Below are 26,133 nucleotides of genomic sequence, written 5' to 3'. Positions count from 1 at the left end.
AAGCTGAGGGCGCTGAGATTGTGTGGGCCACGGGGAGCGCACGAGGGAGAGGAGAACTGAGGGCAGGGGGAGGGGGCTGGAAGGGAACTGGAGGCACTGGGACAGGGCTGGACCCTGGCTGAGCCGACCCTGATGGGGCCAACGCTGAGCCCACAAGCACTGCAGTGCTGCCCCAAACCGGGGCACTGGGTCCACTCCAGGAGCTGCAGGACCCCACCAGCCCCTGGCCAGGATGGAAGGGCTGTGCTCACAGCCTCCCAGCACAACCACTGCCCCACGCCACAGTAGCTGCCAGCACCTTGTGCAGGTAGAACTGGCCGGGCCGTGCTAAAAACAAAGCCCAGTGGGTGCAGCAGGGCCCAGCCCAGCACTGGGTGACACTGGGGCGCTGCCCCAGCTCATGCTGGGCCACACCTGCAGCCCCCAGCCCTGCAGCCCAACCCTTTTCTCACCGTGAGCCAGAGCAGCGCTGCCTCCAACCAGGGCTTGATTTCCTCCTAACAGCAAAAAAGTAGAGATTTGTTCATGAGGACCCTTCGCAGAGGGGGACAGAGCACCAAAGAACCCAGCACAGAGCTCAGCACATCAACCCCTTTCCAGATTTTTCTGGCACGCTGCACCGCAGGTCCTTCCCACCGAAGTGGCAGGCTCTGATAGCAGTTGTTTTGTAGGCAAGATACACACGGACAGTCTGCTACAACGTTTATCTGTACTATTTAGATTGGCTCGCTGCTGGCAGGGCTCCATGTGAGCTATTTCCAGCGCTTCAGCACAGAGCCTGCGGCGGGTTTTCCTGCCGGAGCACAGCCCTGCCAGGCTCGTAAACGGGGCTTGGTGCTTCTGGAGGCTGGGAATGCCATCTGAGCAGCAGCATGCAGCCCAGCCATCGAGGAAAGCACCGCACGGGAGGAGCAGGTTCTTGCACAACGCCGTTGGCACCAATTGCCAGAGAGAGAAGAGCTGAGTGACCTTAAATGCAGTCCCATGATGCTCGAGTCCTGTGCAGGATGCAGAAATGAGACTTCTCCATTTTGAAGCTTTCTTTGCAGTTTCTATCAGCTGTGGGAAACAGCACTCACTAGCTAGCTGTGTGCATGCTGCTTTCAGCAAACCTCTCTCTGCGCTGCAATGGCTCCAAGCTGCACTGCCCTTTTCTCTTAAGGAGCTTAGTTTTCTCTTAAGGACTGTACCCAACTATTGTCTAGCTTTGAAGTGCAAAAGGAAAGTACTTACAGCACGCCTTCCTGCGGGGCAGGAGCACATCCACCTCCCACCCCAACAGCCTGCTGACTTGTGCCGGTGGTAATTCAGCATCCTGCAGCACCGAGAGGAGCAGGCTGTGTTGGTGCGGACACGTGGGCAGCTGTCAGCTGGGAGCAGAACCACAGCCACCTGTGCTGGGCTCCTGCCAGGCACCTCTAACAGCACCGTGCTTCCTCTGCTGCCTGGAAGCAGGGAGCGGGGTGTGGGATGTTGTCTCTTCCCTCCTGCTTCATCACTCTCTCCCCTGAGCACAAAGCACAAAGGTAAACAGGATATTCCTGTAATGCCTGAGCACCTCCAATAAAAAGAACACCCCCCCCCCAAAAAAAACCCAAACAACCCATGGTTTCCGATTGTCCCAAAAGAGCAGAGGTGCCCAAATCACAGGGCTTCCGGGGCAGCGACAGACAACCAACCTTCCTTGGCCACCTATATGTAGCTTAACTCAGCCTCACTGTGTTTGTGCTGTGTGTATCAAACTGCAGTACAGCTCTGATCTATTTTCTGGACCTATAGGCTCCCCAGGACCAAGAGATGCTAACTGCAGGACAGGAAGGATAAGTCACGATTTCCAAGAGAGTCCTCACTGATTAGGCTTAGGCTCAAAATCTTCTCTCTACACCCGTACATGGACACAGACATTGGTACACACAGCTGTGTTATGCTCAGGAATAACTGTAGCACTAAGGAAATTAACAAAATCCTTTTCTTGCAGCCTATTGTATGAAATGCAAGCATTTCCTAGAATAAACTCTTTGATTATGAAAGCCAGCATTTCCCCATAACATATTTAAGACCAGGGTGAACAAAGTCCATCCAAAAAGCCTAAATCCCAAAGAATGAGAGCTGCCACAAACAGGATCCCGCACCGAGATGCACGTTTATTAAAACAAATCACAGGCTGTACAGAACAAGCATGAAGCTGCTTAGCATGCAGCCCCAGATCTCCTTTATCACAATGGAGAGCCATGCACACTCATACTGAGAGGATAAAACTCCAAGTCAGGGTCAGTGCAAGAGGCTCTTGCAGATAGATATGAGACAGAAAGAAAAAAGAGCTTAGTAAGCATATAAAGAAATAAATTTTCAATTAGGGAAAAAAAAAAGGTTAAGTGAAGCAGCAAATACTATAGTCAGACAGATGATGTTCTTGGTCAGAAAATCCCTCAAATAAAGATGGATCTAGACTAAGCTGGGCATGACCTCAATGTTGCTTCACTAGGAAATTCACTGTAGAGACAGCAAACCTGGACAACATCATTCTAGCTAAGCACTGATCACTAACAGACTGCAGCTACATACCAGCTCACTACATGTACACAGCTTTCAGGGCTCTTTCAGCTTCTCCTCTTATCAGCCACACAGGGATGGGTTCATTGTCTCCCTTTCTAATCTAGAGTTGGTAGGCAGTCTACAGCTTGTCACAGCAGCCCCTAAGAGACTGGAGGATTTGAATGGCTGGGGTTACACAAGTGGCAAAGCAGCCCTGTTACATCTCTGGACTCCAGAGCTCCTATTTCTTTCTGCCTCCTCTTTCTTTGAGTGCCAGGTGAATCAGAGAGCCACTTGTCATGTTGTAATAAGCCAGGGAATTTGAATCCTTGATGAAGATGCCCTGTGGGGAAGACAAGAGAAAAGACACAGTAGAAATGTTAATGGTCCATTCCCACAAAGCCACACATAGACAAAGCCTTCCTAAGGCTACTCTCAAAACAGGGTGATGACAAGAGTGCTGCAGGCTTCAAAAACACCTGAGAGAGATCCAGTGCCTCAGAACTGGCACTGGAAGAGGTAGGTATGCTGAGGATTACAGAAGAGCATAGCCAGATGATACACGATTGCTCTCCACAAACAGACAAAATCAGTCAAATCAGTCACAAATGAAGCTATTTAGATCCCCTCCTCCCCTTTTTTGTTCTTTACAAAATTAGTTAAGCTTACTTCTTGCGAAGGGTTAACATTATCTGCCCACAGACTAGTTCCAAAGGAGGTAAGAGCTCAAAGTTCACTGCTTAGGCAGCAGGTTGAGCTGTGCACATGCATGACTGAGAACAAGTTACTAAAAAGGAGCAGTGCCTATCGACTCAAGAAATTGCCTCCCTTCAGTGTTTCAGAGTTCCCAGGGTTTCAATGTACTGTTGCTCACCTCTTGAGCTCATGACAAAACAAGGGTAAGCTGCTGCATTTAAAAGCAAACAAACAACCTCCAACCAAGAAGTCCTTCCACAAAATAGGCTGAATTTCAGAGAATGCCATCAAGCCTTGAGGCCTCATCTTTACCAGTGACAAAGTGAATGCCACTATTAGAAGCCTGTCCTGCACCAACAGTGCACAGTAATGTAACAGTGTGCTGCACAGGCAAAGAAAATCCATTCCCTCTGCTCTTTCCTGTATCTTAGTGGTACAACCTTTTCTTTAAAAAAAGTCCACTTTAGTGTGAGAAAGCACTGTCATGCAAACAACGTTGCAGGGCTTATACCCACCTCATACTGCAGCTTCTGTTTCCCAGCTGGCATCCCTGTGGCCTCATGGATCTTAACCTTTATAACAGACACCTAGGAAAAAACAAAAACCCTGTTCAGACCCTTTCCTTCTATGATGGCCAACATCAAGACCTCTACCACACAACCCTGCCTGGCAAGAAGCTACAGTGTGGGAAACATCCAGAGTTTTACAGCTCCTGTCATGCAGGTCAACCACTGCTCTCAACATGAAAACACTCCACAAGAACAAAGCAAGGGGCAAAGGCTGGGTTAATAAGCTACATACCTGATCTGAAAGTGGCAGAGTGAACACCAGCACTTGGCCATTCAGCTTCCATTCAGTCTTGTCCTGCATGTTGGGTACCTGGACTTTGACTGTGACTGGGCCCTAAGGGAAATAATGATAAGGTCTCTCACAGGCAAGGAGTCTCAGGGCTGTGATAAGAGCAGCAGACAAAGTATTTATAGACCTTCCCAATACCAACCACGTATCTTGAATTCCCAGTGAGCACAGAAATGTTATTTGTCTCAATTCTGAGAAAGTCACTTCACTGTTACCATAACAAAACCTTAACTTGGATTTCTCACATTAGTCTCTCTCTCTGTGGGCTGCTCACCATGCATCACAGATAGAGTATTTTGGAGGGAATGCACACAGTATTAAAGAAATGGCTTCGTAATGCAAACAAATGTCCAGGAGAACAGCACTCCCTTCCTAAAGGGCTTAAGACCAGCCCAACAGGACGCCGTTACTCAGAAGGGAATTCATTCTAACATTTCAATCATGTTATGGAAGATCTTACATTGCCATACTACCATGTTGACACTGATATATTAAATCTCCTTGCACCTCCAGCTTAGCAGTCTTCTACTTAAAAGCTTACCAGCATTATCTCTTCTTTACATTACTATAACCCTACATCTCACTGCCCTTAATTACAGGAGAGCACCATCTGTGTGCAGCACTACACTGCTCCTTTTAGTAAAATAAAGGGCAGTTCAGTTTACTCAGGTATGACAGTAGGAAGGAGCCACCTCAGCAACTTACTTTCTTTTGAAATACTTGTACATCAGCTCCCCTCTGTGTTCTCAATGGACTTTACAACCCCTCTGAGCACAGGAGGCTGAACAGCCCAGCAGGGCCAGGACTCCAGTTCTCAACAAGCAGAGAGTTCACACACATACCTTGTTCCTGCGCAGAAACTCCTCCTCTGGAATCAAGCTGTCCTCACTCTTCAGTTTCTTCGAAACTGGTTCATCCTCCATAGGTGGTGGTGGGTGAACAGGAGGCATTGGTGCTGGGGAAGGAACTGGAGCCACGGGAGGTGCTGGAACAAATGCTGCAATGGGATGAAGGAAAGCACAACACAGTCATCCATGGAGAATACAGCAGATACTCCTTTACACGAGCTCTTTTAGCAGATTAATAAAGACTGAAAATAAATGCCACCATTCATGCAAGACGTTAATATAGCCAACAGTACCATGCAAACTTCAAACATCAGGTCTTCCACAATGGGAAAGTGTCCAGGAAAAAACAACAAGCAGAATGGGAGCTTCCTGCAGATCTTGCAAAAAAGAAAATGCTCTGAATTTAGCGTAGAGCAGTGCCAGCACCTCAATTTAAATAAAAAGGAAAAGGAAAAAAAAACAAGACAGAAGTGTTTTTATGTTGTGCTTCTTAATTTAAAACCACCACAATGCTATGAAGCCACTACAAGGAACAGAGCCAGAGCCAGATAACAGCTTTTCCTCTGGCAGCTGCAACTTCCCTAACAAACTGTAACACTCAGCAAGGTGCTGGCAGATCCACTTTACTCTGGTTCAACTTGGAAAGTTGCATGAATTTGTAGTGCTCACTCAGTCAGGCTTCCAGGGACACCAACGAGACAGAACTCCCAAGCTGGAGCAGATGACTAGATCCCAGAAGCCAGACTACCATTTAAGTCACACTAAACATTAAAAAAATATATCCTTAAAGAAGAGATTTATACTTTTTCAGTGCCAATTATACACCATTACTACAGACAAAGAAGGAAAAAGGAATCGAGCCTCAAAGCCACACTAGTCAGGAATCAACTGACAATTAACTGGAAAGAGCTGAAGTCACTGACCCGTTGGTACTATCATGGGAGGCGGGCGAGGGCTCATGATGGGAGGAGCAGATGGTGGCATGGGGACAACGTTGATCCGTGGGGTGTGGATTATTGGTGGCATGGGGGTGGCTATGACAGAGCCTGGAGGTAAACGGACCACAGAGGTCATCGGGGGACGAGGCATGACAGGAACTGCAGAAACAACAGCAGCACGGACAGGAGGAGGCATCTGCAGAGAGAAGGTCATTTTTTCTTAGCAGGTGCATGCAGGAATGAGCATCCCAGTGCTGCCCACAGTTCTGATTAAATTAAAATCACCAGGGCAACACAGTGAGGATTTCTGCTGGGCAAAGACCTGCTGGGAGCCTTAACAAGCCCACCGTATGGCAGCCCGAGCTTCCTGCAAACAGGCACAGAACCTCATTAACACATCAAGCAGTTCTTCCTCCCCTCACCACTCAGGGACTGTAAGACATGTGGCGACCTTAGAGAAGGAGTAAGCAAAGCCCTTACTCCAGCAGAACACGGGCAGTGAGTCACCTGTGAGCATCTCTTACTTGCAACTTCTGAGTTTTTCTGCATCATGTCTTAATTTTTTTTTAAATGTTTAAAAAAAAAAAGAGGTCCCAACCCATTCATTTGTTAGCCATACTTCCCTCCCCCAAGGTGTCACCACCCAGGCTCTTCCCCCGTGCAACCCATCAAGTCTTCTTGATACAGCTAAGGATTAAAAGCTCCACCTATACCTTATTTTCAGTTTTTAACTGCAAGTTTAATAGGGATGTTTGGAAGGTTTTAAGAGCAGTTTGGAAGGGTAACTTCTCTCAAAACCTGTTTCTAGCCAGTGCCCTGCTATAACCCTGGAGCTTTGTCAGGACTCCCTTCCAGTTATCCATGGTCACAGCTGCTTTACTTATGGAAGCCCCAGCACTTACTGTGGGTGGACGAGGCACAGAAGTGATAGGCTGAGCACTCGGAGGAGGATTGGATGCTGACGAAGGAGGGGGTGGCTGGGGCATTTCATTGGGTTTGCTGGGACCAATCTTCTCCTTGCTGTCATCTTCCGGCACCAGTCCCTTGGCCTTATGGATAGCTTCAATTTGCTCTTGAAGAGTAATATTGGCCTGAGCAGCCTGTTGTGTGCGAGCCATGCTGCCTGAGTGGCCATCCCAGGTCACCTGTCAGGATAAAAAGACATCAGAGCAACCCCAGCCTGAGCAGACTAAGATAAGAACTACAGACAGCTCAGGACAGTAGTTTTACAACAGTGACATGGTCAAAAAGAATCCTGAGCATTCACAATGCTACAAGAACCTATTAAAGCAGTTTCCACTCTACCTTTTCCTCTGGTTTCTGAATTTCCTCTTCACCAATCTTCTTACCAATGGCAGTTTCTTCCACACCAAAGATATCGGTACGGCGCTCTGCCAGCTGCTTCAAGCTGCTTTCGATATCCAAACCTGCAGGCAAGAAGAAATTCTTCCTCTAAGTGAATAAAAAGAGACTTGATCCTTGATTAAATGATCTTGAAAACTATTTGCTACCTAATGGCCTAGAGCTGCTCTTTTCAGAAAGGGACTGCAACTGACGACTGGCCAGCAGCAGCAAATGCTCTCTGCCTTTATCTTTGCAGAAGGGCTTCAATGTACTAGCAACAAAAGTATCAGTATAATCAGAACACTAAGGACTTGAGTCAGAAAGCTACATTTAAGATAGTCCCTATCAGCGGGAACTTGGGGGAGTGGAGACAAGCTAAAACGTTCACAGAAGGAATTCAGGAAGAGGAACTTGCAAGCCTTGTCAGATGCACAAGCTGACCTGGGGCATAGACCTCATCGTCGCTCTGCTTTTCACGGATAGAGCGATCGCGCTGCTCCAGCCATCGAGGATCCAGCAGACCAATCCTCATGTGCTCTTGCATTTTACTGGCAGGGATTTTCTCCCCAGTGATGGGGGAAACAAGATACTCATCTGGAGCTGGGGCAGGCGGTAACGGTTTTGAAGCTGGAAGAACAAAACCACGCTGTTAAAAGCACACCACCAGAGGATGCAGCCTAGAAACAAACAGCTTTGTGATTATTCGTTAAGAAATACAGCTGATCTTTGCCTGCTTGATTTACCTTTGGGATCGTAGTCTTTCCGTACAATGACCTGATCTGGTGTGGGGGGAAGAGGTGGTGGCATCGGAGTTTCTGGAGGAGGAGGAACTTTCTGACTTTCATCTTCATCATCTGAGCCCTGATTTAAAGAAAGAAAATCAAAACCACGCTCCAGTAGTCAAATACTCCCACGGAAGACTTTAGAGAAGCATAAAAAAATCCTATGCAAAACTACAAGGACTGATTATGCACCTTCAAAGTAAGCGAGCTATTTTGCCTCTTGACATCTCTACTACAGTGGTTCCTTTGGGTAATCACGAATTAAAAACTAAGCAGACCCAAAAAAGGAAGCAAGTAAGCCTCAGCTTCCACATTACCGCAGCATGGCAAGCCAGGGCTTATGTTTAGCCTTGATGATCTTGTTTCTTGCTCACAAAAAAACTGCTTATATGCAGTGGTTAAAAGGAAGAGTCTAAAATGAGTCATCTTTTCAACATTCCAGACCCTAGTGTGTGAGAAAAGTTCAGAAGGCTGGATGACAGAAATAAACTCATATCAATTCACTGGGTGACTGAATTCCCAGATTTCTCTTGTAAACTGTATCACCATGGAAAATATTAAATATACCACATTCCAGTATTTCAGCAGAAACAGGTCATTTTGGAATTCAATCAGAAGAAAGGAAATCTCATTCCCTCAGTATACTGAGAAACGTACTATAATGAAGACCATAATAAAGCCCACACAAATCTCACAGGGCAAGAATAATGCCAATTCTGTTGGCCACCTACCTCATCCATATCCTGCACCTGCGTGTCTTGATCCAGCTGAGTCGAAGGCTCATCTGTTTTCTCTTGTTTTTCATCTTCTTCATCTGACTCCACCTCCATCTCTACCTCCTCACTTTCCCCAAACTTCTCATAGCGTTCCTGGATGAGGATTCGAGCTCCCAGCTCTTCTGGAGTGGTGGGAGGTGGGAAATTCCCTACAGTGCAAAAAACACAGCTTCTGTTTCTTGATCCCATTTGATTGTGCAACGGGAAGACAGAAATACCAGTTTTCTGAGAAACAGTTTTTCTACAAAACAGGGGTAACAAAAGCCCCTGCAAGCTAAGGTATATGCTCATCCTGTTTTAAACTCCATCCTGACCAACATTACAACAGCACCTGGAGATGAAGTTACTTAAAAGTGAAAGCATCACCAGAAAGTGGGACAAGTTTTGCTGTCCTGTTTTGAGACAGAAAAGCAGACACTGCCACAGAACACCACTTGATTCCAAAAACAAAGCTCTCCTTTTCACTTTGAAGGCTATACAGCTGTAAAACCCCATGTCTTCCTAAAACCAACACTGTACTCAGAGGAAGTACAGTTTCAAGAGGTTACAATGCCTGTCTTCAGTACCTTGCTCGTTGGGCTGAAAGTCCACTGTTTCTACAACCACAAAGTCATGCCAATCAATCTGAGCATAAGCAACACGTTCTTTCTCCTTCTCTTCCTCTTCCTTCTTTCTCTCTCGCTCCTGGAACTTTGCCCACTCCACTCTGTAATACACCTGTACAAGCAGACTCAGAGTTAGCACCAAATGTCACACCAAAAATACGTAATAATCATCTCTACAGTGTCAGAAATTTATCCTAAAAGCCCCTTCAAGGTATTTATACAAGGACTGCTTTGGAGGCCAGGCAGGGCAAAGAGATAACTGTAATGTATGTAGAAGCTATAGGTTTGCCTACTGAAAAGAGTACTGCACCAGCCTCATAAAGTGGCTTTCTAAAGCTGAAACTGTGGACCCCTTGAGTCAAGACCAAGCCAGGTATGACACATTAGGTCCCGCTGAAGATTCACAGCAAGGAATTCATAGACAACAAATGAGATGTATGCAGAGACAGAATTCAACACAACTGAAAGGCTTCAGCAATTTTGAGAGTTATTCATGTAATACCTGATCTAGGACTTCTTTGGGATTTTCAGCCTCCTTCTTGAGCTTGATGAGTAAGCCTTTCGGTGGGATCAAGATCTGAAACACATTTTGCAGGACAGTTCATGACTACTTTTTGCCAAAATCTTAAAAGTAATTATTCTCTTTCCATATTGGTAATAATAGTAGAGAACTCTGTGGCTATATCCTGTCTCTCCAGTCTAGTCAATCATTGTACTTGTACACTGTACAGTTAAACTACTCACTCTTGCTCTATCTACACTCAGTACTTTAAAAAATGCCACTTTTTAAATTTATTTATATTGCTGAAGTGTTTGATATTCTTAAGTAACAACCCAGAGTGTACATTGCTGCATGTTGCCAACAAGTTGCAAGAGATCCACCCTTTTCTAAAGAGCAATTTGAAGGGATGGACTCCTAGACCTGTGTGTATTTCCAGCCCAGCTGTTTTTTAGGGCATCAGTAGTCTTCAAAATCAAGAGTGCTGCTGAAGAAATCAATTTGACAGGTGCACTGCCATGAGTACCTTCGTGTACTGTTCAACCAGCTTTGTGAAGTAGTTAAAGAGACTGTGCTGCGGGCGAAGGAAGTCAAACTGGTAGTTCCTCTGTTCCTTCTGCATCAGCTGAGTCAGGAACTGCCTCCCATTCCGAGCCACAAACTGCGCTGTCAGCTTCACCACATCCAAATCAAAGGCAGAAATCGAGGGTGGATCTGCGATGAACTCAAACTCTGGAGGTGGCTCTTTTGGAACAACCGTCTCCTGGATCACCTGGGCCTGAACCTACAGAGCAGAATGGAGACTCAGTGCTCAATGCTCAGTGACTGCAATCAATAGGTTGGTACTGAACACTCAAGAGGGCTCATTTTCCCTTCAAGCCACTGAAGGAAAACAACCTTAGTCTAGATATTCTGGCAATGGCAAGGACTGGAAGAAAAGCAGTAATGCTGAGTTTATCTCTGTAGTTGGGTATACTTTAAAACAAACACTGTTCCCACAGCTAATGATACTGCCAGTTATCAGGACTTCACTACAATCCTCCAGTGATTACCAGTCCTTCAGTCAATACCACACAGCATAAGGTCGTGCAAAGCATGCAGAAGGCTCAGACAGCATCCTTTTTCCACTCAGTATCTATGAAGACAACTAAGCAAGATTAGCAACATTTTGTACATATTTTCAGAAGAAGATGATCCTACTGGCAGGAAAGAACAAGAAAACAAAACAGAAGTGTATCTCTAAGACAGTGTACGCAACGTGTCGAAGTCGAACTCCAAAGGATATTTAAGGATCGTGGCTGGGAGTCCTAAATTCATACACTCCATGTGAACACTAAGCCTTAAGTACCATACAAGTCAATGCATAACTAAATATAATTAAGATGCACCAAGTAATACAATTTATTGATCTTCCACACAACTTTTTAGTTACCAGCAACCAGGGGATGCACATCTGCATCAAAAGAAAGCCCCAGATGCTAAATTTCATGCCTGTGAGTTGTCCTGTATTGCAACTATTGATAAATTAAGTCCTTCCTTCACACTGCCTTTCTGCTTTCATCATTCTGCCTAGCATCACCATGTGAGAAACAATTAGTGAGAAGCAATCAAAGTGTAAGGGAGCATTTACCTTCTGTGGAAGCTGCTGCTGAGCAGTTTGCTGCTGTTGCATGACCTTGGGAATAGCAGCTGAGGGCTCCTGTGCTTTGCCCTCCTTGAACTCGCTGACTTTGTGCCGGTAGTAGGCATGGTAAGGGTCGTTGGGATTCAAGAAATTGAACTTAGGGTTATTTATTTCATTCTGACGAATTCGAGCTTCAAATTCTGGACCATTTCTGCAGGGTGGAAAAATAAGTTTAGATAACGGGTATCGACTCAAGCATAAAAGCCCATTTGTTCCATAGCAAGCTGTGTTCATGCATCTGCCTCTCAGCAGACAAGTTTCTCTCCTGTGTGGAAGAAGTTTACTCTCCCTACCTCCAAGTAACTCACACGCAACACAGCAGCCAGTCACACCCACGCAGTTATGTGTACACGACCTAATTCAGTCTTTAGCATTTCACAACCAATATTTCTTAGGACAGTTAAAAACTTCCCATTCCACTGGCTATATTCAAATCAAACATGACTGGATGGATGACATGGTTTAATAGAAGATATTCACGAGTTCCTTACCAGACTAACAAGTTTTTTAAAACTAGTTCCATTTCAAGAAAGTTCATCTAAAGAAAAGGTAGGTAATCATCAGCCTGCTCATAGATGGACCACACTGGAGAGCTCCATTGCTGCATTTAGGAGAGCCAGTTTTAGCTCCTCTACTCACACCTGAAGTTACCAGCTACTTATTTTCTGAGGGGAGATTAAGAAAGTTAAAAGCTTGCTGCAGCATGCTTCCCTTCATACTCTCTGGCCCTGTTTAGGCAGTAAGTCTCTCCCAAAAGAGGATGCCTCTACAATAGGAAAGGATAAACAAAGTTCCTTCCTTATCTTCAAAGCAAGCTCAGGCTCCTCAGCAGCATTTTAGAGATCAGTTACAAAGCAAGTGTCTTTGACCAGACCATCATTTAGTAATTGCCTTAAACCAACAGTTCCATTTTAGCAATGCCTGGATGCCATGCAGAATTCACATAGCCAGCTGAGGAATTTACTTCCTGTGCTATTTGTACTCTGCCAGAAAGACCAAAATCCAGTCCCTTAATACCCCACATAGCATTAAGACAGCCAGAAATACTTCAGCATTTTAAGAGCATACAAGAAGATGGCCAGGCTACCACCAGCAGCAGCTTGTGTTTGCATGTTGACAGGAGGAAAAAGCATGGCAACAGGAGGAAAAAGCCCAAATGAGTAAAATGTATCAAACTTTCAGGCTTCTTCCCTAGCTGCGACATCTATACTTGTGATAATCAACCTGCTGCTGCACTCGACAAAGGAAAATATGCCACGCACATCACGGGCAGTTTGCCTAACCCAGACCTCTCCCTGGGAACGTGCACTTCTATCCCCTTGGCTATAGAGGGGAGAGACATCTGAGTCAGTGTGCCCCAGGGGCTGGCACACTTTACGGAGTTGTAGGCAAACAGGGATGCGACTGAGCCTTGGGGTTCAACAAGGAATCCAGCATACCCTAAAAGAGAGGTAATTGCCTACACATTGTAAAACAGAGTGAAAATAAATTAATGGCTTCTGTTGGCTCAGTCATTCAGGGAAGCGCTAGTAACAAGGCTTCCTTTCCACCTGGAGCTTTGTTTGCCCTTCAGGTCATTTTAAAAAGAATTTATCTACTACCACAGCTTTTCTAGCAAAGCACACGTTGTATCTCTAAGACAACTGCTGCCTCTTTTCTACAATCTCACTGGTAAAATCTCAATCCTTAGAAACCTGTATGGAACACTGTGGGACTGTGACCAGTTTCAGCTTCTGGATACAGACAAACAGTAGTACTGGGAGGTGAGAGGCAGAAAAATCCCATAGGAGACAAGACAACACTCGTGCTGTTTACCTGGCTACAAAGCTGGCAGTCTTGTCAACAATATTTCTGACCTCAGGAGGAGGATAAATAATTCCCACCACAGGCTTGGCTGGTGCTGCTTCCTCTTTTGGCTCCTCTTCTGGCTGCAATAAAAACATTTTTCTTACAGTCTTCTGTATGTTACCTCCTAAGTAGCAAAAATATTCCTGTACCACCACCTCATCATCTCTGGAAGATACCTTTCACTCTGCAATATTTGCAGCTAGTCAAGACAGTAAATTCAAACAGTCTAAATCTAACCTGGTAACAAGAAAAGGAACTACAAATGATCTCAAATATCACATTATACATCAGCATCAGAGCGTGAAAGCACAGCCTGGTAGTCTCCAAACTTAGACTGGGTTTATTTTCAGTGAGTTGAGTTGTAAAATTCACTTCCCTCTCTCTATCAGTTTCCTCATCTGCACCTGGAGTAACAGTCCTAAAGTACCTCAGTAAGTTGTTCTGAAATACCACGCTGAAGGAGTGTTCTGTAAGAATTAAGTACTTCAAATACTTAAAGAGTATTTGAGAACTGCCTATTCTCCTCAGTCTCCAAACCATTGAATTTTCCTGGCACCAAGATATGCTTTTACAATCTGAACCTGCAGTCCTGCAAGGCAGCAGCACTCCCCAGCTTCCCAGGCAGGGAGATGGTGTTTGTCAGCCTGTCAAGGGCACCTGCTGCGGGGGCTGCTGCAGCGAGGCAAGCAGGAAGGCTGTCCCATGGGAACCAAACAGCTCTTCCCAGTGTTTCTGCTCTTTCAGCATCAATCCAGTGCAAGTTTATAGATGCTGAGCCAAGATGTAGCAAAGCATGCCTATAACACCACACCTAGGAATAATTCAGCACTGCTGGACAGCTCTGGAAGTTAAGAGCATTGCAGGCTGGATACTTGGATAAATTTCTTTTCAGAAAGAGCAGTGCTGCACTGGCACAGCTGCCCAGGGAATGGTGGAGTCACTGCTCCTGGAAGCTGGGAGCATGTGGCACAGAGGGACATGGTCATGGGCACAGTGGGGTGGGGTGACAGTTGGACTAGATAATCTCAGTGGTCTTTTCCAACCTTAACGATTCTACAATTCCTAATAGTCCGCAGGGTTACCAGAAATGGGAATCAAAGCGCTCAAGCTAACATTAAATAACACACAGCTTCCCATCCTACTAAGGCTGCATTAAAGACTTTTTCATAGCTGAGAAGAGCTCAGCAGGATATTTTCCTCTCTGCAGTTGCGGGAGGACCTGAACCACAGCCCCAACACTCTCCCCTGAGGGCAGCTTTGCCTTTCAATGCAGCCAGCTGCAGTGCTTTGCAGAATGCTGACGGTGCCTCCCTTGGCTCACAGCACAGCTTTCACAGAACAGACACACAGGACATCTTTATAATCACTAGAAGTCTGGCAGGTTGTTACCACTTGTTAATTCCGTTAAAGCTTCAAGAGATAAACTTTTAATCAGGCTGGAAAATAGGAAATATTTCTTCTCCAAATGAGTGGTGCTACAGCGGCACAGCTGCCCACAGAGTGGTGGGGTCACCGTCCCTAGAGGTGTTCCAGAACTGTGGAGATGTGGCACTGAGGAATGTGGGCAGTGGGTACTGCGGGGATGAGCTGGGGTTGGACCTGGAGATCCAAGGGATCTTTTCCAACCTTAACGATCTAAGAAGCAAATTAAGAGAAAGACACAACGACCCTTTCAGCTTTAATTCCCACTTCCTCCGAACAGCAAAAGACCCAGGGATGTCTGGTCGCTCAGGGATGTCTGGTCACCTAGCGCCGTGTCGCCTCGCTGCGATGCCGCAGAGCTGCGGGCTGTGGGCAGCCGGGAGGCCGAGGGACACGGCCCTGCACAGAGACAGGGCAGCGCACGGGGACAGGGCCGCCGCTGCAGGCCTCGCTAACCCCGCCCGCGCCGTTCGCAGGCCCGAAGCCTCCCGGCCTCCGCTCAGCACGGCTCTTACCGGTTTGCTCTCCGCGGGAGGCGCTGGCTGCGCCGGAGGCCCGGCCTGCACGGGCCCGGCCGGCATGGCGCTACTCGGGATCGCTCAGTAAAGGCCGCAAAGAAAGGGGCAGCGCCGCTGACAAAATGGCGGCCTGGCGCCTCGAACTGCGCACGCGTGCCGGAAGTGACGCACTGCGCAGTGACAGGAAGGGGCGGGCAGATGGACGGCGCGCATGCGCGGGCGGAGCTGCGCATCGCGGGGCGGGACGTTGCCATGGCAGCGGGTGCGGCGCCGCGGCCTAGGCCCAGCCGCCGGCACTACAGCCTCACCTGTCCCCGATTGGCCCCTCCCGGCGTCCCGGCTCCCTCAGTGCCCCCACCGCTACTGCTTGCCCTCCGCAGGCACCCCTCATCCCAAATCTTAGTCTTGGGGACGCAGCACCTGTCCCCTCCTTTCCCCTGGCAGGCCTTTGGTGTCAACCACGATCTGTTCCTAGCTCTACCCACCTTTGCCCCACAGAGACTGTCTGTCCATCTGTCCATCTGTCCGTCCACCCAGCCTCGTCCTGCAGCATGACACACCTCCTGGGTCACCCCGGCTGCATGGCGAGCCTGCAGGCCGACCTGAGAGACTTGCAGGGAGCCATCGCCGACGTCACCTCCCGCACCGGCCCTGCACGCTTCCCCTCCTGGAAGTTTCCCAACAAAGTGTCCTGTGAGCTGGATCTGGTGGTGTTGCTGGAGAGGTACAGTCACGCCGAGGGCGACCCCGAGTTCAGCCAGCACGCACACGTGGTGCTGCTGGAGCTGGTCATAGACAGGTGAGCGGGCAGAGCACCCTGCAAAAAGCAGCTGGGGCACAGCGGCTCCTTCCCCATGGAGGGAAGATGTCTGGCCTGTCTGATGCAGACAAGTGCCTTGGGCAGCGGGCTGGAACTGGGTGGTCTTTGAGGTCAAAGAATCATAAAATCATTGGAAGGTCAGCTGGTCCAACTCCCTGCAGTGAACAGGCACACCCACAGCTAGATCAGGGTGCTCAGAGCCTTGTCCAGCCTTGAATATCTCGATCCCTTGGAGCATTTTTCTCACCCTCCTCTGGCTGTGCTCCAACAGCTCCATGTCTCTCCTGCATTGAGCACTCCCCATCTGAACGCAGCACTGCAGGTGAGGTCTCACAGCACACTGCAGAGGGGCAGATTGCCTCCCTCGCCCTGCTGACTGCACTGCTTTGGATGCAGCCCAGGATACGGTTGGCATTTCAGGCTGTGAGGGCACAGTGCTGGCTCACGCCCAGCTGCCATGCACCAGTACCTCCAGGTCATTTTTGGCAGGGCTGTGCTCAATTCTTTTGTCCCCCGCTTGTACTGATTGTGGGGGTCCCTTCCAACTCAAGCTATTCTATGATTCTATGAAAACAACTCAATTTTAAAGATGAGCCATGCCCTCAGAGCTGTCTCTGGATGCCTGGTCCTAACAGTACGTGTTCAATAACAGCAGTGAGTGCCCCACATCTTTATGGAGAGTCTAACTGCAGCCCCTTGGAGCTACATCCTGGTGCTGCAGGGGGATTTAATCCTTCCCGGTCTTGTTCCAGGCCTGAGGGTTACACATACACTGAAATCCAGCCTCCTTTGCTGCCGTGCTGGTTTTTCAGGCTCACTGCTCTGCTAAATGCCAAGGGCTCTCTTCCCGTTACAAATATTTTATTCCTCTAAGCCGTGTTTCATTTCCACAAAGGCTGCTGCTGCTGCTTCAGAGCTTCACGGGGTATTCAGAAAACCTGCTCAGCGAGCGAGCTGTGCCCCCAGCGGAGGCAGTGGGACCATGCATGTCGGCGGGGCTGACGGTGAGGAGGTACTGGCACAGCATGCTGCGACTGGGGACCTGCTACCGGCAGCTTCAGACTGAGGTGGGACATACAAGGGTGCGCGGGCACTTGGAGCCAAGCACAGGGCTCACAGCAATGGCTCAACAGCCACACAATTTGGAAGATATGCCAGGCATGCCCATGGCACGGGGCTGATGTTGCAGTCTTTCTCCGAGATGCCATGGTACGTGTGGTGGCTGCTCCAGATGCACTCCCTGACTGTGACCTCCAGGCTTCTACCAGGGTTTTGGGACTGGGGAGCCTGGCTGCTCTTATTGCTTGGAAAAAGTATTCTCACCTTACCAATGTGCTACTTCTGTGGCTCTGCTGACCCACACTGTGTGGGGCTGAGCTGGCCTAAATCAGTGAAATGATTTGTGGTAAAAATACCATGCCTCTCCCCTATATTTTATTTTCAAAATGATGCCTCTTGTGGCATAGTGTCAGAATAATTCATCTCACATAGCCAGGAGACAGTACAGTGAGGTGTGACAGAAAGGAAAATAACAAAAACATGAGCCGGGGAGGAAGTTCTGCTGCAAAAGCTTTGTGAAACCACAGCTCTGCTATCTAGCAGGCAGTGACCAAAAAGCTACCTGGGAGCTTGAGAAATTCAGTTCCCTTGTGTCAGGCAGAACCAACGGTAACCCATGCTGTGTGTAAAAATCATTTTGCTTACAGGCCACCTGCTTTCATGGTAACGTAATAAATAGTGAACCCTGAGTGCTTGGTAGATCTGTCCAGCAAGCTCTGAGAGTGCATGCTCTGACCTTGTAGCTTCTTGGCTGCACTGATGTCCTGTTCCCAACCTTCATACCTCTGCATTCAGCTCTCCTGAATTGTTTGCTGATGATGTGGTTCAGTCTGGGCTCTATGTTTGTGTCCTTTGTTCTTTTCACCAGAAGAAGACTTGCAAGAAGGATGTCGCTGCACTGCAATCCACCTCTGAGGCTGAGAGAACTGCAAAGGAATGCTTGAAGGACTGCTTGCCATCTACTTCAGAGTCAAGCACATCCCCAGGTGCTGCCCAACCCAGCTCCCTGAGGCAGGCTGTCAGCAACACCTCAGGCAGCTCCCAGCCCAAGTCTGCCTGCAGCACTGCTGAGCGCAGCCGCAGCATCCACACACAGGCAGCAGAGCCTCCAGCACCCTGTGACACCTGTGACAGCTTCCAGGCTGGCTTTCAAGAGGTCAGCAAAGCCATTAGCAGCATCTGCCAGAGTCAGAACATCCCCTCGGCTCTGAGCGGGTTCCAGGAGGCGGTGGAGGGCACTGAGGAGAGAAGGACCCTCTCTGCAACTGATGTGAGGTACTGGGTCTCGGAGCAAAGCAAAGACATCTCACACATCAATAAACACCTCCACACACTGCTGGAGCAGCTCAACCCTCTGAAGTCTGAGCTGGCAGAGTCAAAGAAGGAGAAGGATGAGCTGCGGAAGCAGGTGGAGGACTTTGCTCGGCTGCTTCAGGTGGAGAAGGAAACCCAAGCACGGCAGAGGAAAGAGGCTGAACAGAGCCTAGAAGTAAAGAACAAAGAGCGTTTGGAGACTGTAGCCAGGCTGGAGCAGGACAAGGATGATCTACGGAGAGGTACAGTGCTGTCTGCTGTCCCCTGCACCCCCTCCCAGGTCTGGGGGTATTTGCAGAAGGAGGCAGCCTGCAGTCAAATCTTGGTTCCAACACCACGAGCAGAGCTTTGGCCACTAGTTTTGGTAGGTCCTGCATCAGTGGTGAGAAAATGCTCCCTGTAGGGTCATTACATAGTTTTCAGATGTCTTACATGGCTGAGACAAGGGGACGAGCCATGCTGTGGGTTTACCTGGCCATACCTGCCCTTTATCCATGCATTGACAGCAGTTCCTGGAGTAGATGAAGGCTGCTCCACCGGGATCACTGCCTTTCCTGATGTCCTCATCATCTCCCAGCTTCTTCTGCTGCTTCTCTATTCCCATCATCTCATTTTCCACCACTGCAAGCTCCACATGCTCTCTTGTCCCATCTCTGCAGCATTTCACATGCTGGCAGCTGTTCCCTGCTGTGAGGCTAACCCCCAGCAGTGGGAGCTGCTTGCCCTCATCATCTCACTGTCTCCTCTCTGCTGAAGCACAGCATGATACAATTACTGGGTGAAAAGATGCTTTGGCACAGTCGCTTGCTGATGATGCTGATGATGCTCTTTGTTTTAATTTCTTTGAGGAGCTGTTTAATGTTTAGTAGTCTTTTGTGCTGATTTAGGAGCTGCTCTGCTGGAAGAGCAAATCTCTGCCCTAAAGGAAGCACTGGCCACGAAGCAGGCTGCTGTGCAGGAGCTGGGTAAGGATCTGGGCTGCTCATCCAGTTGGCACATCTCTCCCCAAGTCTGGCTCTGATCTCGCACATTTTTCACCCATGTAACTCCTGTTTCTCCCAGGAGTTGGGTTAGACCTGGAGGGAATGGAAGGATGACATGACCTCCTCTTTGCAGTGCCCAAACATCATTTAGCAGCAGGGCGGGTTGGTACTGGTGCTGGCTGAGATTTGGGGTTCCATGGGACACCAAGAGCCCTGCTGCCAGCTTTCGCCAGCACTTGCAGATGCTGAAGGGCCCCTAAAACACTTCCTGGCTTGGGAGCATTTCCCTACCCTGTCCAGCCTGTGTCACAGTTGCTGTGCCTCCCCAGAGGCAACCAAGCAAACTTTGCTGGAGGACTTGAAGACCGCGATGGTGGCCAGGAGCCGGGTGCTGGAGCTGGAGGAGGAGGTGAAGCTGCTCACCAGACAGCGGGACAGCCTGGGTCAGGAGCTGAGTGCAGTCACCACCCAGCTGGAGAAGGAGAAGGCCAAAGTGGAGAGCACACAGGAGCATGAGAAGGTATGAACAGAGCTCTTTGGAGCTGTCCAGTTGTGACCACAACCTCTCACTGCCATGGGTGCTGCTTCTCCCTGGCCCTGGCACTGGCATCAAGGCAGCAGCAGCCTCCGGCAGGCTCACCTCCCTGCACAGTCCCTGCAGGCCAAGCAGAGCACCCTGCTGCAGCAGCTGGACAGCCTGGACCAGGAGCGTGAGGAGCTGCAAGCTAGCCTGGGGGAGGCTGAGGAGGACAGAGCCCGGATGGCAGAGCAGCTGCGGGAGAGCCAGAAGCAGAAGGAGCAGAGCATGCACCAGCTACGGGTGCAGCAGGTACCCAGCATTTGTCAGGGGGAGCAGCCAGGACAGAACACAGCTGTGCCACAGGGTTCCCAGGAGCCACCCCTGCCCCATCTCACACTTGTGGGCAGTTCTCCCAGGATAGTGGCTCTGACAGCTAATTTGACATTGCTACAGGGCCACTTCCACATAGTGACCCTTCTCTCTCAGACTCAAGCATGGTTCAAGCATGTTGCTTGAAGCAGCCTGTGCTTCAGACACACAGAGATCATTACAGCCAAGACTACATTGTCCCTCTGGGGATATCCTGATCCCATTAAGGACAGGCTTCCCCAGACTGTACCATAATGAGGTTTGGGAAGGTGCCCCCAAAACTCACCCATCTGCTGTGGCCCCACAGGAGTTGCTGGACATGTTGCAGCAGGAGAAGCTGAGCCTGGAGCAGTCCATCTCCAAGCTACGGGAGAATGTCTCCAGGCTGGAGGAGCACACAAAGGAACTGAAGGAGCGGGAGAAACTCCTGGTGTTCTTCCCTGAGCTCCACATCCCCGTTGAGACACAGTTTGAGAGTAAGACACAGGGCAGCAGGTAGCAGTGCCTGCTTTTGCAGCAGCAGGCTTGTACCTCTGGGGTCTCCTGGAGCTCACACGGGATCCTGTCAGCCCTGGGCACAATGGTGTCACTTGTGTAACAGTCTGTCCTTCTGACATGAGTCAGTTGCAGCCAGGAAGGGCTCAGTCCCTGTGAGGCACTAAGCCGCTACCATCTTAACCTGATTCTTTATGTGGGTGCTGTGTCCCACATCTGGCACAAAAGCAGGGCAACGACTTGGACATGGCTGCATTTGTTCTTGCTGTTTCAAATGACAGATTGGGGTCCCAGCTGCCACTTCCAGGGTTGTGCTGTTGTTCTCCGGTTCAGGAAGGTTCATTTCCAGCATCTACCACCTTGCTCAAGAGGGAGGACAGAAGAGCAAGTGGTCCCAGGGAGCAGGGAAAGGCTCTGCTGCCAGCACCTCTGTGCTGGTAGTGTGTTGAGCTCGGGATTGACATGAAGTGTCATGTTTCATTTGCAGGCACTGGGAACATCACCGAAGACATGGAGAAGCAGCTGCAGGCCAACCACATCAGGATCAGTGTGCTGGAGCAGGAGAACACGAAACTCAGGGCTGCGCTGGCCAAGGTGAAGGCAGCTGCTCAGCAGGGCGTGCTGCAGGTGAGCTGGGGAGCCTGGCGGGATGGAGCACACTGTGCGCCCCAGGGCCACCCTGCAAACCCTGTCCCACAACCCCTGGGGATCGGTTCCTTGGCCATACCCTTACAGGATAAAGACTCCCAGGAGAGGAAGGCTGTGGTGCTCCTTGTGCAGCATTGCTTGTGGCTTCTCGTGGGGCTGAGCAGGACAAAGCCCAGCTCCCTGGTTCTGTGGTGTCTCTCAGAGATCGGTCTGGTTGAACCAGCAGCAGTAAGCTGCTTTGCTGAGGTGCCCGGGGCTGGTTCCCAGATTCCTTACATCAGCCCCCATGGCTGCTGTGCCTCTGTTTCGCCACTACCTGCTCAGCAGTGAAATCCACCCACGGCAGAAGCCAAGATAAGCAATCACAGAGCCAAACACAGGAGTTTCACCTCCTCTCTCTTCCCCAGCACATCCCACAGACCCAGCTGTGGACTCAGCTCAGCAGTCAGCACGGAGGGGAGGCTGCAGGGTGAGTGGGAGCACAGAGGATAGCTCTGGGGGGGCTTCCACTTCTTACTCCCTTTCAACCTCTTCCACTTCTCACCTCCACAGACCCCCAAGCAGCCAAGGCAGCGGAGATGGCACAGGATCACAAAGAGCCACCAGCAAGGCCTGGCAGCGACCTGCGGGCAGCCAGCAACATAAGCTGCTCCCAGCAGAACCTGCACGTGAGGCCAGAGCCTGCATCACGCTGCCAGCGAAGGGCCTGGCACTGGCTCCCCACAAGCCCAGAGGGAGCAGCAGTACAACCAGAGCACACCACATCTTGCACCGCAAATAGCTGTTTGTGTAACTGAGGAAGAGGTGAAGCATTAAAGAGCAGCACACAGTACTCCCTTTGTTCCTGCAGGACCTCGTTACCTGTTGCAAACATGAAGGTACATTCCCTTGGGAAACTTGGTCTGCCTGCCTGTTGTTCTGTGCCCAAGGAGCAGAGTTGCTGACTGGGTGTAACACTCATGGGCAGTGGTTCCACAGCAGCTGGGAGGCTGAAAGAAGGCTCGGCTAACAGCCAGCCAGCAGCTGTTGCTTCACCTTGTTTGCTGCAGGATGGTGGCCGCAATAAACCTGTCTGCGCAGCTTACCCTGCTGGACCTCTGTTGAGCAATGTGAAGTGCAGGGCAGTGGGGTGCATGGGTTGGGCTGCTGTGTTCCCCTCCTGTCTCCCACAACACAGCAGCCCCAGCACCACTGTATAGCGGTGGTGACTGGAGTGGGTCAGGTACAAGCACTGCTGGCAGCAAGAAGACCAGCATTCAGGCAAGGAGGCCTGGGGGGAAATTTTCAGCACGCAGAGATGGCTCTGAACAACGAGCAGAGCAGGGCTGGCGGCATTCCTGGGTACTGGAGTTCAGCTGCCTGTAGCTCAGCTGCTGCTGCAGTCCTTGGCATGGCTCTGATCCTGACCAACTCAGGAGCACCCACACCATGCCTAAGCACAGCGAGGCGAGGCTCAGGCCAGGGAGCTGTTCCCAGGAGGCAGCTACGCCGCTTTGAGGAGAACTCAGAGGCTTAACTTGCCAGCATAGGCTGCAGCCTCTTGCGGCAGGGAAAAGTGGTCAGCAGGACCAAGGACCACACAACACAAGACACAGCAGCCTCTCTGAGCTCTGTATTTAATAGCAACGGCCACGAGTAGTGCTGCAGCTCCAGCTGCCACATGGAACAAGAGCCCTTGCAGGCTCACAGCGAGTCCCCGAGCACTCTGTGTTCAGCTAACTCGTACTGTCCTTTCTAATAAGTTAGTATAAATAAAGTGGTTCATCCTCCCCCCCTCCCGTCCCTCAGCTGTGGCAGAGCCCCAGGTGCAGGCGGGCTCCCAGCCTGGTGCTGCCCACCTGTTGCAGCCGCAGGCAAATAGAAAAGACTTAGAAAAAATGATGAGCAGGGAGAGGGAACAGCCAGACCTGCGCTCTTCCCTTCAGTGCCTGCAGACTCTGCCGACAGCCTCAGTGGCCCCTCCCCAGTTATACCCATGAGTGCTTTCCCTGGCACCCATCCCTCAGCCATTTGGCAAATGCCCAGCCGTGCCCCTGGCCCCTCTACTCACACCAAGCAGGGAGAACCCCCCCAAAGTCTTCACTCTCCTAAGGGCCAGGCACTGCCTGGTGCTGCAAAGAGCACGGCTGCGCTGAGCCTTGCTCCAGTTCCGAGCACAGCTCACCCCAAGCCTGCCCTGTTCTTCCCCAGCTCTTCCCTAGAGCAGCCATGGGTCCGTCTGTCCCTGGAGCACGTCCATTGGGCCGACTAGCTCTCTCCACAGCAGTTCCCTGCAAGGGAGAAGGATGGGGAGGTGTCACACGGGGATCACAAGAGCAGAGCAGCCTGTGGCTGGCACCACTTCCTCCCCAGATCTTGCCCTGGCATGAACATGCTCCCCAGAGGGTGAACTGGGGTGCAGGATGCGTGGGGGCCCCTCAGGATCCTCTAGTCCCAGAGCTGCTCTCACCTAGGATGTTATGCTTGCAGAGTGGGCAGGTCTGCTGCAGGAGGAGCCAGGGGTCCACACAGTCCCGGTGAAACTCGTGGGAACATGGCAGCACACGCAGCCACTGCAGGGAGAGAAGCAGATGGGACATGTGAGCCATGAGGAGCACAGCAATCTGTCCCCTGCCCACAGAGGGGGGCAGTCCCCAACCACACGTCCCTCTCACGGGGACACCCCCGCCCTGATGAAGCACGAGAAGGCTCAGCCCCATGGAACAGAGCAAAGGGGTGGCATTAGCATGCATGGCCCCAAATCGTCACCGGGACCAACGCCACCAGTCTGACCTGGCTCTTGCTGAACTGGTCCAGGCACACGGCACAGCTATCGATCTCACAGGCCCGGCTCCGCAGCGCCTTGCCAGGATTGTACCGCCGGGTCTTCAGGGCCAACAGCCGCCGCCGAATGTGCTGCTTCAGGTCCAGCTGGAGACACAGAGCGGGAGGTGAGGCGAAATGAGCGGAGCATAGAATCACGTTGGTTGGAAAAGATCCATTAGAACATCAAGTCCATCGACTAACACTACGGTTCCAACAGTCAGCTACGTTCTTAAGTGCTATGCCACACATCTCTTAAATACCTACCAAATACCTTCAATATCTCCAAGAGATAGTGACTGCCACCTCCCTGGGCAGCCCTTCCCACATCTAACCACCCTTTTTGTGAATAAATTTATCCTCGCATCCAACCTAAACCTCCCCTGGTGCAATCCGAGGCCATTGCCTCACATCCCATCTACACTTCACATGAGAAAAAGAAACCAACGCCCTCCTTGCCGCAACCTCCTTTCAGGAAGTTGCAGAGAACAGTGAGGTCTCCCCTCATCCTCCTCTCCTCCAAACAAAACAGTCCCCACGCCCCACGTCCCACCTCAGCATCCCGCTCCGACAGGCCTTGCCGTGACTGCCGCTGTGCCTGCACGATCACCCCCGTGCAGAGGAGCAGAGCGACGAGCAGGATGGTGTTCCACAGCTGCTGCAGGTACTTCTGCAGGGACAGCACCACCAGGCGCTCAGGGGGGCGAGGGGGAGACCCTTGCTTCACCCCCAGCCTCATCCCCAGTTGTGGTGACACTGAGGAGTGGCCACGGGGACATCTGTGACGCACCTGGACCTGCGAACTGTTCTCTCCAGTGCAGATGACACCCTGCCACTCGCCATAGAGGCCCCCTCGGGACAGGCCACAGGTGGACCACAGGGTGAGTGTCACCCCCTGCAAGGCAGGACACCGCGTCACCACAACAGCATGTTGCAGTACAGGGGGCAGGACTGAGAGACACCAGAAGCTCCAACAGCACTTGCAGAGCTGGCTCCTGCTCCTTGCAGGCTTCCCCACTGCCATGCCCCTGTCCTCATACCCAAACAGAGGAGATGGAGGACTTACATACCAGGTTCTCCAGCAGCACCGCCTGGTATGTGATCTTCGCTGTAGCCCGTAGTCCTCTATGAGCAAGAGGCACAAAGAGCATCAGCCACATGCAGCATCCCCAGCAGCCAGCAGCCCTATTCCTGCCGGGCACTGAGGGAGGCCACTCCTGAGATGTGTACAAGGACAGAGGGACACACGGAGGAAATGGCAGTGATATTTTCCACCCAGTCCTCTCAGCAACTTCACATCCCTGCTCCGTGCCTGTTTCCCAATCAGTGAAGCCACCACAGATGCCCCTGCTCCCATGCCAAGCTGAGCGTGCCAGACACCTTCCGAGCCCCTTCTGCCTCCCCACACTGCACGAGTGCTGGCTGTGCTCTGCTGCCCACTGCACAAATCAGACTGCTGCAAGGGAACGCTCACCGCAGCAGTGCTCCCAGCAGCCTGGTGACATTGTCTGAGGATTGGATCACGATGACGGGCTTTGCAAGGAGCTGGGAGACATCCAGCTGCACCGGACAGAAAAACAACAGCTGTGAGTGGGGCAGGAGGGCACCCAGCGTGCTAGTAGGACTGCAGGGCTCTCCTACCTCTCGGATCGCATTCTGGTTCAGTGCCAGGATGAGCAGGGCTGAGGCCCCCAGCACCAGGGCTCGCTTCATCTGCAGGGACAGAAGGCTCAGCACAACGGGCTGGCACTGCCCACATCCCTGCTGAGC

General features: G+C 50.6%; 3 protein-coding genes across 5 annotated transcripts in view; 1 reads left to right on the top strand and 2 right to left on the bottom strand.

Moving 5' to 3' along the window:
- Positions 1-2,123: 2,123 nt before the first annotated feature.
- On the bottom strand, positions 2,124-15,505 carry SF3A1 (splicing factor 3a subunit 1). The gene is made up of 16 exons (XM_010720425.3): positions 15,351-15,505; positions 13,381-13,493; positions 11,512-11,716; positions 10,408-10,665; positions 9,885-9,959; positions 9,344-9,494; positions 8,733-8,926; positions 7,963-8,080; positions 7,661-7,846; positions 7,181-7,302; positions 6,778-7,020; positions 5,861-6,071; positions 4,932-5,086; positions 4,033-4,134; positions 3,747-3,818; positions 2,124-2,878 (listed from the first exon to the last, which is right to left on the bottom strand). The coding sequence occupies exons 1-16, from the start codon at positions 15,414-15,416 to the stop codon at positions 2,777-2,779; spliced, it is 2,373 nt and encodes a 790-aa protein (XP_010718727.1). The 5' UTR covers positions 15,417-15,505; the 3' UTR covers positions 2,124-2,776.
- A 50-nt stretch (positions 15,506-15,555) lies between these two features.
- On the top strand, positions 15,556-23,066 carry CCDC157 (coiled-coil domain containing 157). 3 transcript variants are annotated; one of them, XM_019621132.2, is made up of 10 exons: positions 15,557-16,152; positions 17,069-17,240; positions 18,104-18,788; positions 19,434-19,511; positions 19,859-20,049; positions 20,182-20,358; positions 20,726-20,894; positions 21,401-21,540; positions 21,969-22,030; positions 22,114-23,066. In XM_019621132.2, the coding sequence occupies exons 1-10, from the start codon at positions 15,905-15,907 to the stop codon at positions 22,340-22,342; spliced, it is 2,151 nt and encodes a 716-aa protein (XP_019476677.1). In that variant the 5' UTR covers positions 15,557-15,904; the 3' UTR covers positions 22,343-23,066. The 3 variants fall into 3 exon arrangements, with proteins under 3 accessions (XP_019476678.1, XP_019476677.1, XP_010718726.1); XM_010720424.3 differs by having other exon boundaries at positions 18,101-18,788; XM_019621133.2 differs by lacking the exon at positions 21,969-22,030 and having other exon boundaries at positions 15,556-16,152; positions 18,101-18,788; positions 22,114-22,298.
- A 94-nt stretch (positions 23,067-23,160) lies between these two features.
- The window catches only part of RNF215 (ring finger protein 215), a 4,502-nt gene continuing 1,529 nt past the window's right edge, over positions 23,161-26,133 (bottom strand). Inside the window, exons 2-9 of the mRNA XM_031555913.1 lie at positions 26,005-26,127; positions 25,838-25,923; positions 25,434-25,488; positions 25,154-25,258; positions 24,917-25,033; positions 24,334-24,471; positions 24,011-24,113; positions 23,161-23,831 (exon numbers count right to left, since the gene is read on the bottom strand). Coding sequence (XP_031411773.1) covers positions 23,809-23,831; positions 24,011-24,113; positions 24,334-24,471; positions 24,917-25,033; positions 25,154-25,258; positions 25,434-25,488; positions 25,838-25,923; positions 26,005-26,127 — 750 coding nt within the window. The 3' untranslated portion in view covers positions 23,161-23,808. The remainder of the gene's footprint in view (positions 23,832-24,010; positions 24,114-24,333; positions 24,472-24,916; positions 25,034-25,153; positions 25,259-25,433; positions 25,489-25,837; positions 25,924-26,004; positions 26,128-26,133) is intronic.

The sequence above is a fragment of the Meleagris gallopavo genome, chromosome 17, assembly GCF_000146605.3.
Source record: "Meleagris gallopavo isolate NT-WF06-2002-E0010 breed Aviagen turkey brand Nicholas breeding stock chromosome 17, Turkey_5.1, whole genome shotgun sequence".
Lineage (NCBI taxonomy): Eukaryota > Metazoa > Chordata > Aves > Galliformes > Phasianidae > Meleagris > Meleagris gallopavo.
Note: the sequence above shows the minus strand (reverse complement) of the source record. Positions and strands in the feature narration are given on the sequence as shown.